This window comes from Gracilinanus agilis, chromosome 6 (assembly GCF_016433145.1).
Source record: "Gracilinanus agilis isolate LMUSP501 chromosome 6, AgileGrace, whole genome shotgun sequence".
Lineage (NCBI taxonomy): Eukaryota > Metazoa > Chordata > Mammalia > Didelphimorphia > Didelphidae > Gracilinanus > Gracilinanus agilis.
This window is the reverse complement of record NC_058135.1, coordinates 166,879,640-166,892,372: the sequence shown is the minus strand read 5'-3', so window position 1 is coordinate 166,892,372 and position 12,733 is coordinate 166,879,640. Positions and strand designations below refer to the sequence as shown.

Here is a 12,733-nt window from a genome sequence, read left to right as displayed (position 1 = left end):
TACAACAGTGTAAATAGAAAGAACACACACACACACAAAAATGTAAAAAATTATAAAGTTCAAGCACTGTCCGAATGAAGAAATATGAGAGGACATTTCCAAATACTTGTGGGAAGTGGGAGTTCCATAAATGTAAACATATTGCATTGTACATGTTTTCAGACTTTTCCAATGTATTAGTCTGTTGTGCTGATTATTTTCCCCTCTTTTTCTTTCCTAGGCTTTAATAAATTATTTGTTATATAGTATGGCTCTCTGGGAGGGGCAATAGGGGAGAGGTGCTAGGGAAAATTATAATGATGTAATAAACAAAAGACAGTCCAGTTGTAGGTATTTATCCCTGTTTTTCTTTAATAAAGTTAATAAGAACAAGTTTTAAAATGTGGGAATAGACCAGTGATTCCCAAAGTGGGCACCACCACCCCCTGGTGGGTGCTGCAGAGATCCAGGGGAGCAGTGATGGCTACAGGTGCAATTATCTTTCCTATTAATTGCTATTAAAATTTTTAAAAAATTAATTTCCAGGGGGCTAAATAAATAATATTTTTTCTGGAAAGGGGACGGTAGGCCAAAAAAGTTTGGGAACCACTGGAATAGACCAAAAAAACCCTTCCTTTTTTTTTCAGCAGAATAAATACAAACTGAATTAAAAGAAGGATCCAATGAAAAATTAATAGTGAATTTGATTTTTGTTTCACAAATTTTAAGTTTTTAAAATTAAAATTTTTAACTTTTTAGGTAATTTTAAAAGTTCTACGGATAAAAATCCACCTCTCAGTCCTCAGTCTTCTGTAGATAGTGAGCTAAGTGCTTCAGAATTGGATGAAGATTCTATTGGATCGAATTATAAGCTAAATGATGTAACAGATGTGCAAATTCTAGCTCGGATGCAAGAAGAAAGTAAGTATTTCCTTTCTGAAAGTGTGAGCGTGTGTGTGTGTGTTTATCTTGTACTTTTCTAGTGAATGTTAAATTTAGATTAAAGTACCACAAGAAAATAGCAGTTAGAGGAGAGTTTAAAATTGACTTTCACAGACATTCTTTTAGCAAATATTTACACTTTGCACCGTGGGCCTGTTTTTAAGGTATATGCTTCAGGGGCAAGAGATTAGGTTGGGGCATTGTTATCAGGGAGATGTGAGGAGATTATTCTTTTCTGATTTTGGAGTTCATATGCTATATTTTAACAGAAATTCACCCAGTGTGGCTTCCTTTAGGCTCTCTTCAGATGATATAAAGTCCATTACTAGGTTAATGTATTACATTTTTACTAGTCAAGAAAATAAAAGAAATGAAAGAGATAACATGAGTAGAAGTGGATAGGAGATAGACCAGCCTAAGACATTTATTGACTATATGATACTGTCTAAGTCATTTAATCTCTCCTATAATCATTTTCCTCATCTGCAAAATGGCAATAAATAATAAAGGCAGCCACTTCATAGGGTAGTTTTAAGGATCAAGTGAAATAGCATACAGTGTTTTGGAAAGTTTTAAGTATTATATAAATGCTATATATTATAGAATTTCTTTTTAGGATGGATTCATCCGTTTTATTCTTTATGAATCTAAATTCTATCTGTATTTTAGACTCAGATACCAGAAGTAGAGAAATTCACAATACTTCAGAACAGCCAAGAAGCAGCATTTATCCTTCAATTGGTCTTTCACTCTCAAACTTCATTAAAAAGCCCAACAAAAAGAAATCACCCTTTCTTGAACCATCAATCAAACAGCAACTCTATAAGGAACAAAGGACTCGATAGGTAGTGTCACCTTCAAAGGGACAGTTTACTTTCTCATTTTCTTCTTCACTTAACTATCATTGAAGTAGAACTGGAAAAGATCTTAAAACATCTGTTCTTATGATTTCCAGTGAAGAAACAGGATAGTGATTTTGAGTAACTTGGCTCAAGGTCTCATAGCCAGTAACAGAGCAAGACCTAGACAATGTCTCTGTCTCTGTCTCTCTATCATATCAGAGAGATTTTTTTAGGAGACTAAAGCCAGATTTGCATTTTTCATTAAACTCAATAGCTACTGTTCAATGTAGTGTAATGTAGTAAGTTCTTGAAGTTTCATAGGTTACATGTGAAAAAGCTAACTATAGCTTAATAGCCCTCATCTGAATATTATTTTTTTCTTTCCTTGACCCTTTTCATTTACTAATTACTAATTCAGGACTTTTAATTTATTATTAAATCTGAAAGGGAAATGGGAATTTAGTCCTAGACAGGCTAAATGTGACTTAAAAAGTATAATTAGCAAAATTTTATTATAATTCACCTATCACCTCCCAAAAAAAGCTTTCTTCAGACTTCATTATGAGAGATAAATTATACAGAGACTTAACTACTCTTTAAAGTCTGTGAACATGTTTCTATGCATTCAGTGTAGGGTACCCTCTGTCTCAATGCATATCATAATCTATCTTGGGCTTCTGTTTTGGTAGGATTCTTATCCATGATTCCTCCATTGGGTACCCAGCCAGTGTTTTAAATACACCTTCACTTACTTAAGATGTGAGGAAAAGCTCTTGGCAAATATCTTGTTATGTGTTTGATAGGAAAAAAATTCAGCTGTCTAAGTGGAATGTGTGTTCACTGAGTTTTTCTTTCAGTAACAAAGAGGATTTTTTTTTTATCAAATTTCTTTAGATGTACTGTCATTCCAACCTTTGGGACTAAGGAGTTTATGATCCCATCTTAGAGTATGAATCTTAAAATTAATTTTTAAAAAGAGCTTGAATGTAGGCAATTATTTTGGACATATATTCTTGCAGATAGTTATGTTAGCTGTTTATTCTGTTATAAAATAAGTAGAAAATAACATTTTAATTGTTTTCAGGTCTTCGGCAAGAATATGCAGCCACTACATCTCGGCGCAGTTCTGGTTCATCTTGTAATTCTACAAGACGGGGTACATTTAGTGATCAGGAACTTGATGCTCAAAGTTTAGATGATGAAGATGACAATATGCATCATGCAGTATACCCTGCTGTTAACAGGTTTTCTCCATCACCACGCAACTCACCACGGCCTTCACCCAAACAATCACCCAGAAATTCTCCTCGTTCACGATCTCCTGCTCGGGGGATGGAATACAGTAGAGTATCCCCGCAGCCTATGATTAGCCGCTTACATCAACCTCGTCTATCTCTTCAAGGCCATCCTACAGATTTACAAACAAACAATGTTAAAAATGAAGGTAAAGCATAAATTTCCTTTACTGATACTTCTGGAATGTGAATTGCTATATTAGTATTAAAAAATTAAGCTTTTCACATTTTGAAAGTATTTTAACACAAGTGTTAATAAGGTTTTGCTTCTAAAGGGCACATTTGGGGAAAATGCAGCAAAACTTTAGAGTTAAATTAGTATCATTTGTGACAAATCTGGAAACTCATTAAAAACGAATTTAAAGAAACATTTCCTTTGCTACAGAGCTCCCCTATTATATGCATTCTAAGTTTAAACAGCATGAATTTTCAAGTATGTCAATATTTTAATTCTTTCTGCAGCAGAGAGAATATTTTCATTTTTAATTTGTTGACGCAGAGAAACTTAGACGTAGTCTTCCAAACCTGTCCCGGACCTCTAATACACAAGTTGATTCTGTGAAAAGCAGCAGAAGTGACTCAAATTTTCAAGTGCCAAATGGAGGAATACCTCGAATTCAGTCTCAAGCAACAGCCAGTAAGTATGGCAGCTCTAGTAAGATATTAGTTATTTTATCAGAAAATTAAAACTATGTATTCTAGGTAGTTTATGTTAACTTTTTAAAAAATGTTTTAAACCAAAAGAGATGTTCTGATTCAACACATTTACATGAATGCTAAGGAGATTATGTATATAATTAATATGTTTAAGTTTTATAGTTTGCAGAGGAGTACCTTTAAAAAGCATTATTTGGACTGGAAAAAAAAAAGGCAAGTATAGCATCCTGCTAATGAGTGGAAGGAGTTTTCCCATTAAGTAAAGGAATCGGAAATCACATTATAGAAAATAATATTATGAATAAAGACTTATATTCATTAGTAATCTTCCAGTTGGATTTCTGAAAGTTTATTTTTGTGGTCATTGTTTATTTTTATAATGGTTTATAATCAAAATGCCCAATTAACAATTCAAACTTAGATCATTCCAATGTGAAAACTTATAGTTTCCTTCTAGAAAAAAATAAAATAGGTAAGATTGCTCTTTGAGTTTATCTTGCTTTTATTTTTAAAATAAAAATGATAATATGATAATATAAAATCTAGGATACTTTTGCTTAATTTTAGCCATACTGGCATTTTTCATTTTCATTACTTCTTGCTCCTTTGTTATGATTATTTGGCACATTATATAATGAGCATAGAGTCAGGTGTAGACTCTTAGGACCAGAAGGGCACCTCAAAACTTGTTGATAAACCTTTTATTTTATTGATGCTCTACTCTACTAATTTGTGGAAAAGTCACTTTTTCATTTATTGTTCTTCTAATATGTAGTTTTCAAGGAGTTCTAGTATATTTTAAATCCATGCTCTGATACTATAACATGATTTTCTGCTTTTTAAAGTTATTTTTATTCCCTCTTAATCTGTCAATCTTCAGAAACAGATCAAAATTTTTCTTTTTGTTTTTTGTTTGGAAAAAATATTGATACTAAATCAGGACTACAAAAGAAAGACATGGATTTTGTAACTGTTGAAGAAAGAGAATTAAAAATACAAATTATTTCTGTGAAAGGTTTTGGCACTTTGATACCTAATAAAGGTAGCATAGATTATTTCTAGAGTTAATGGGTTTTCTTATTAGAAATAGATAGATTGTTGTATGGCATTCACACCTAAGTTCAGAGAACACAAAAAATCAAATATTTCTATTGAATGCACTTGGCTCAATTAAATCTGTGTAATGAAACAAACTGTGTACCAAATTAGTGCTCTGCTCCTTTGCATATTGTTGTAATACAATCATGTAGTAAATAGTAATAATTACAATATTTTTAGAAAGATAATTTGAACAAAAAGGATACACAAATTTAAGTTTTTAAATTAAGGTAAAGATAAGATTTTGCATTTATGTATTTGTAGTAATGTGTTGAATAACCAGAAAAGGGTACTTCAAACAATTTCAAATTTTTGCCGAATAATTTATAGATTTTTTGATAGGCTTCAGAAATATATATTTCAAAGTATCCTAATTTATTATTAAAAATTGGATAACATTAAAATTTTGGAAAATATTTTCCATGTTTCAGTCACTTCTTCATTAACTGTACTACTTTTAAGCAGTAGCAGTGATAATCCATTCCTTTATTCAATAAATATCTATTGAATACCTGTTGTGTGGAAGGCTTGTACTAAAATCAAATGAAAATTAAGATGCAAGTGATTTTATTTTATTTTTTAAAGAATTTTAATTATTACTTGAATTACACACACAAAAATCTAGGAGTCCATATTCCAGTAGCACACTTTAAAAAAATGTTTTAGTACTACTTTGGGGACAGATACGAGACCATTTGTCAGGAATTGAATACTGGCCTAAATAAATCCCTTATCTGAATCAGTGACATTATTACAGTAGTTTTTCTGATTTTTAAAAGTTTTTGGCTTTTTGAGGGATTTTCCCTTCCCCAGTATCCTGGTGATTTTAAGACTTCACAAAAATGCATAGCTAATGATAAAAAAGGTATGCACAGTTAGGAGACTAATAAATTTTAAAATTTCAGGAGCAGAGAAACTTCATTATATTATGATACCAAATACTGTTCAGATCTTTTACTTTAAAGTTGTTTGGCCCTATATGTGGTGGTAGTATTATCTACTGTTTGTTATCTAGATAAATGTAAAAGACTTATCATTTCTTAGAGAAAATGCAAGGGAAAAGAATCCGATTTTAAGGAAAAGATTATTTAGTTTTTATTTAATTTCAGTTTCACAATTGAATAAATGTATAATGGTAGAGGGCGAGAACTTACTGGCTTGTTAACAATCTTCTGTTTTAGCTAGGACCTAGTTGATGTACTTTTCTTTGGGTACATTGTGCAGCTTTATGCTAAAATAGAATTTCATGTCAGAAACTCAGCTACTATATTTTTTTAGTAAGAATTCAGATTGGGGAAAAAACATGGCTGAATAGTAAGAAATCTTATCCTAAAAGTAAACTTTGTTGATTAGTAATTGATGGTTTATAAAAATTTAACTAAAGTCATATTGTTGCTTGTGTAAGTTGGCACATTGATGTTACAGTATTTTTGTTATCCCCCCCAAATTTAATATTTATGTCATATCAGATATATTTTACGTAAGTAAATATTATCTTAGTATAATTTTGTTATCAATGATACTGTTTAATATAGATTTTCCTATTTTGATGTTATATAACCTAAATGTCATTGCATTCACAAGGTTTGCTGCTGATTCAAATTATTTCATCAAATGCTTTTTTTTTTGTTGCATAACTGCTCTATTTTCTAGGCATAATAGATGTTGCTTTTGTTTTCCTTTATTTTTTAATTTTGGCTCTTAAGTGGTAAAGCTTTGGCTCTTCTGGACTGCATGGGCCTAACTTTGCAAAGATGCTGTCATTTCTAAGGAAACACTTCTTTCCCTTGTTTATTTGCTATGCCATTCCACTAATTTTATATATTTACTTGCTGTGGATGCTGGTGTTCAAATTGGAGAGAAATGAGCTTTAATGTAGTATTTATTTAATTTTTAAAAATAATCTTAAACATTCTCTTTTTGAAAGCACTAGTGGAAAAAATAAGTAGCTTTTAGAAAGCAAAATAGGTTAGAGGAACATGAATTTATTACAAAGTGTAATATGTGTATATATATTGTATATTTAAAATTTTCCATGAATCTTCTGATTCAAGGAGGAGGGTACCTTTCAGTAGGGCTAGTAAATTAGTGTCTTACTATGTAAGTAATGTAGGTAAGAACATTGGAGCTTCTTTTTACATAGTTCTATAAGAAGAAAACTATAATTTTCCACCCAAAAAAGGGGAGGAAATGCTGGTCAGTTTGGCAAGGCAAATTTGAATGGAAACCCTTAATAAATATGTAATGGGCTAGAGAAAGTTCACTTTTCAGAAAATGTTTAGGAATTTTTTAATAAGGAAGCAAAGAAGAAAAAGGTAAAATGATGGGTGGGTCGAACACTAGATTTTCTGTGCTGTTTCTATATTGATGAAGTTCATTTGTAAACATTTTCTGTCCCACATGGATAGTCTTCCTGACAAATATCCTGAATAGTAAGTAAGTAAACTTTGTGTTGGAGTTATGTCATGGGACTGAACTATCAAACAAACTATTAATGCATTATTTATTTAGACTGTGTTTTAAAAAATTATCAGCATAGTACTTATTCATTTACCTGCAACACTGCTTTCCTTACAGAATAAAATATGCTTCATAAAAGAAAGAATGATGAACTTTCAGAGGCTGTAGCACAGAAAATTTTAGGTCAAGAGACCCCATTTTGGAGCCCAACATGACCAGAGATTTCCCTGTATCTCTTCTCTTTACCCTTGGATTCTGAATGTCATATAATGTTCTCAGACCAATAACCAAACCAATAGTGATTTAATAGCTCTATGTCTTCTAAGCCCTGATTAAAAAGTACTTGAAAATATTGATTTTTTTTTTTCAATTTGGATAGGCTGGTGAGTTTCTGTGGTCAAAAAAACAAAAAACACATTACCTGGTGGCTAATCTTGTGGTGGTGATAATTTGTGAACTTAGTGGACTTCTCAACTAGATAATAGGGATAATGAGTGGGCTTGCACTAAAACCTAAAATTTAATTAACAGATTATCTTTTACATTGCAAAAAATCAGAAATAGCAGAACTTTATCTCTTTCATTTAAATAAAGTTCCACTTTAAAAACAGAACCCATAATATACTTATTTTGGGGTTTTATGTATATATGAGCTAGTATTATTTTTACTTTTTAATAATCAATAAGAACATAGGAGCAAGTAGGTGCAAAGGAAGCCATTGAACATGATTTTCCCATAGTAACTGTTTTAGTTGATAAGAATTTATTACTTGGACCTCCTAGAAGAGAGAAGACTGAGATTTTCTTAAGTTTATGCTATATAAAATAAAGCTTTGAATGGTATTGGAGTGTAAAGAGGTGTGAAGAGTAGAGATAGCTACATGGCTCAAGGAGATAGTAGTAATCAGAGAAGTAACATAATTTCATGAAGAACAGGTAATGCAGACCAAACTCATTTTCTCCTTTGATAGGGTTTCAAGATAAGCAGATTTGATCATGCTACATATAACAGTGTTTCCTATACTTTTCGTGTGGAAAAGATGGCGAGATCTAAACTAGAGGGATTTAGAACTGGTTTAATAGTTAAACCCAAAGAGTTGTTATTAATGACTCTTGAGAGGAGGTCTCAGCTAGTTGATATCCTAGGGATCTGGCTTTGTACATTTTAACAGTTTTATCAGTGATTTACATAAAGATAATGATGATGTGCTTAAATATTGCAGATTACAAAACTGGAATAGCTAACACATTGGATGGCAAAATCCTAAAAGAACTCTATGGGCTACCTGAAACATTGATCTCATTCTAATAATATGAAGTTAATAGAGATAAATATAAAGTTTTCTTCTTGTAGAATTGATTTTGTGAATCTAAAATGGAGAAGATTTTGTTAGTTTGGTTAAAAAAGATCTGGTTTTAATACACAGTAAGATAAAGATTAATCAATAGATGTGGCAGTCTTGAAAGCTGATTTGATCTTGAGGCTGTATAAAGAAATTTCCCTGATTGCTGATATTGATGATAGTTCCACTGTACTTTGCTTTGGTCAGAGGGCTGGGGTATTAGGCACTACATTTTAGTTAGAGCACTGATAATTGAGAAACCAGTATATAAAAGAAGGTAGGATCTTAAGGTCGTGCCATATGGGGAAAGTTTTAAGGAATAAAGGATTTTAACTTAGAAAATACTGGACTTATAAGAGACATGCATAACTATTTTGAAATATTGTCTTATGGAAAAGGGTAAATTTATTCTGTTGGAGTTCTAAGGAGATGGGTAAAACATTGGGTTAGAAGTTGTAAGACCGGTTCTGTGATGTACTCAAGTGGAAAGAATTGCTTTAGGAGGTAATAATTCTTTCTTGATGGATGCCTTTAAATAATGACAAATATTTACTTACTGGGTATGCTATAAAAGGAATTACTGTTCATATATATGTTGGATTAGATGGCCTCTGAGAATCTATAAAGGCACATTTACTGGGAGGGGTCAGTTTCTATTCTGTCTTCCTACCACTATTTTTTTGTAGGTCCTGGGGATACAAGTTTACCCTCCCTTCCCTTTCAATTTTCTTCATTTTTTGCTTACAACCAAAATTTCTTTCTGTCTTATAGAATTGAAAAGTTCAATATGACAATTTCTTTCCTATCCTCTCATGATTAATAAAAGTAAAACAAAAAAGCATATTCTTTATTTCTAGATTTTCTATTGTTTTTTTACTGCCTATAGCAAATCAGCTCTAAATTTTTATGGAGCAAAACAAAGGCTAACATATGCTAATGATAGTTTCCTTTGGCAATATTGAAGGACTTGAGATTTTATCTGGATTCCATGGGAAAATTGTATGAGGGAATAGACTTGGTGTTTCAGTGAAGACATGAGATAAGGACTTGGCAAATGACATTTTATTATTATTATGAAAATAGTTTTGACCTTGGAGTCCTGACCCCTAAAAGGGCCTTCGGAGATCCCCAGGGACCTGCTGGCCATACTTTGAAAACCACTGGTCAAGTCCGATCTCCTTATTTTAGTGGTGAGGTGAAGTGGCCTACCTAATGTCACAAAGGGATAGGAAGGAAGTAACAGGGAGCAGATTTAGCTCAGAAGATAGATAATATGCTCAGACAATAATGACATAATTACCTTGTGAGAGACCATAGCATATTGGAAATAAGGCTGTGGTCTGTGAGTCTGAAAGACCCTAAGGTGTCTTGCCTCTGACACATGGTCATGGTGTGATCACAGCAAGTCACTTAATCTCTGATGTTCTAAGAAACCCTACTCTGTTCAGATGAGTTGATCACTTGCATTAGTGGAGGAAATTTCTATCCTGGCCATTACCTATAGTGATGAGATAACAGAACCAGAAAGGGTGGGGGGAACCACCTTAAATTTATATACAGTAGTACCTTTATCTTGGGTTTGAATGAGGGCATATGTATAAGGCATCCCAAAAAGTCTTCATTTAATTTTAATCTCTAAAACTACTAAAACTTTGGGATACTTAGCATGCTCATCAAATTTGTATCTGGGAGCAATAACTTTTTTTTTTTTAAACCCTTACCTTCTGTATTGGCTTCAAGGACACCAATACTGTCCATGAATTTTTCTCGGCAAAAGTACTGAAGTGGTTTGCCATTTCTTTCTCAGTGGATTAAAGCAAACAGGGTTACTCAACCAGTAAATTTGTAAGAGCTGCTTTGAACTTCAAGCACTCTATCCACTGAACCATCTAGCTTTCTCATAGAAAGGGAAAATAAGATTGAAAAACAATAATATTAAGTCCATCCCATGGAGGCCCTGGTTTCAAGAAAATTGAGTAGATTTTTTTTTTATTCAAGGTATAGTGTACTTGAAAATAAATGTTATTGGAAAAGTAGACCAAATTAAGAAGAATCATTAAAGTAAATATGATGGACAAATACTTTTTTGCTATCTTATGGAAAATCATTCACTTATACTCTGTTTATCTGATAAATTTAGTAATTATTGTTGTATTTTATTTGTAGTAAATTTGATTAATCTAATTTGGTATGAGTTAGCTATAGTTGTTGCAAAACACCACTAAGCCCTGAAGCTTTGTGGACAAAGTATGTTTCATTTATCATACCTGCCAACTTGGGTATTTTCTGAGAGATTTCCTTAATTTGAAAAAAAAAAAGATTCTATTAAAGATAAAAAGTTATTACATATAGATTAGGGAAATTTGCTCTGAACATATTTGGGGTTCAGCAGAGAGAGAGAGTTGGATTACATGCCTTATTTGTCTGTAGACAAGATGTAGAAATGCCTCTTAGGTGAGAGTGAGACTGTTTAGACTAGTTTTTAATCAGTGTTAACCTGAAGAGATGGTTTCTAGTGGATTGGTTTGGTAATTTGTTCTCTGTCTTGTTTATTTCAGCAGCTCTATCAAAGATATCTTATAAGACCTTTGGGCTACTCAGCACATAGCATGCCTATCAAATGTGTAATCAAATGCAGAAACTTATTTTGTATGATAAAAGTTAGGATCCAAACATCTCAGTAGGTAAGAATAATGGGCAGAAGATAAAATATCAGACAAAACTAAATTTAAATTCAGCCATACAAGTACAAAAAGGGATATGGCAAGAAAGTAGTTAATATGAAAAAGATCTCTATACATTTTTGTCAATTGCAAACTCAATGAGTCAGCTGTTTGATATGGAAACCAAAAGAATTTATACAGTTTAGGGTTTCATTAATAGAAATAAAATTGTCTAAAGTGAGGGAACAAGTATGTTCTCTTGTACTCAGCCAACAGCTGGAATATTGTGCCAATTTCTGGACACTCCATTTAGAAGATGTAATTCAAAGGGTAGTGAAGTGACTTGGAACCATGGCACTTAAAAAAAATCAATTAGAATGAAGAGGAAAACGGAATAGAATAACTATTCTCACAGAATTAAAGCATTTTAGGATTATAGATTGAGAGCTTGCAGGGTCCTTAGAAGTTATCTAAGTCTAGTCTTTTCATTTTATAGATGAAGAAACTGAGGCTGAAGCCCAGAGAGGATAGACAAATAGTAATGCCAGAGGCGGGATTTGAAGTTCTCTTGATTCTAAAGCTTTTTCTCAATCCTTATTTTCCTTGACCTCTTTTGTAGCCTTTGACACTATGGTTAGCCCTCTTCTCCTTGATAGTTTCTTCTTTTTAGATTTTTGGGAAACCATTATCTCCTGGTTCCCTTTTCCTTAACTGACTCTAGCTTCAGGCCACTTTGCTAGATTTTCCTCCAGATCACTCCCTAACCATAGGTGCCCCACAGGGCTCTCTGTACAAGCCCCCTTTCTACCTTTATACTGTTACACTTAGTGATCTTATCAGTTTCCATGGATTTAGTTACCTTCCATTCTGATAATTCTTAAATCTAGCTGTTTTATCTCAATCTCACTGCTGCCTTTTAGACATCTCAAACTCAGTATATTCAAGATAATTCTCTTTCTCTTTAAGCTCACTCCACCTCCTACCTTCCCTATTGGTAGAGCCCCGGACATCATTCCAGTCCCTTAGGCTCACAACCTGTCTTTCACCTTCCAAAAGCCTTATTGATGTCACTATTGCAGTATTTCTCAAGTATACTTTCCCTTGATATTGCCTTGGTGCAGACCTTCATCTCCTGACACCCACACCATTGTAATAACCTGCTGGTGGGTCTGCCTGCTACAAAAGTCTCTCCATTCCAGTCCATCCTCTCTTTAGCCACCTAAGTATTTTCCTAAAACACAAGTCTGACCATGTCATCATCACCCCCACCCCCTGTAAACTCCAGTGGCTCCCTATCACTTTCAGGATCAAACCCCAAATCCCTTTTGTTGTCCAAAACCTTTCAAAACTAGGCTTCTCTTATGTTCCCACCATTTCAGTCTTCTTTCATATCACAGCCTCACATGTGATCTTAAATCTAGTAACAATAGCTTCCTGCTGTTTCCAGAACCAGAC

The 12,733-nt window shown here is 32.9% G+C and overlaps 1 protein-coding gene across 1 annotated transcript in view; it reads left to right on the top strand.

Annotated features, from left to right (window-relative positions):
• The window catches only part of SLAIN2 (SLAIN motif family member 2), a 76,021-nt gene that overhangs the window by 46,615 nt on the left and 16,673 nt on the right, over window positions 1-12,733 (top strand). Inside the window, exons 4-6 of the mRNA XM_044680241.1 lie at window positions 739-900; window positions 2,848-3,207; window positions 3,558-3,695. Of these exons, the coding sequence (XP_044536176.1) occupies window positions 739-900; window positions 2,848-3,207; window positions 3,558-3,695 (660 nt within the window). The remainder of the gene's footprint in view (window positions 1-738; window positions 901-2,847; window positions 3,208-3,557; window positions 3,696-12,733) is intronic.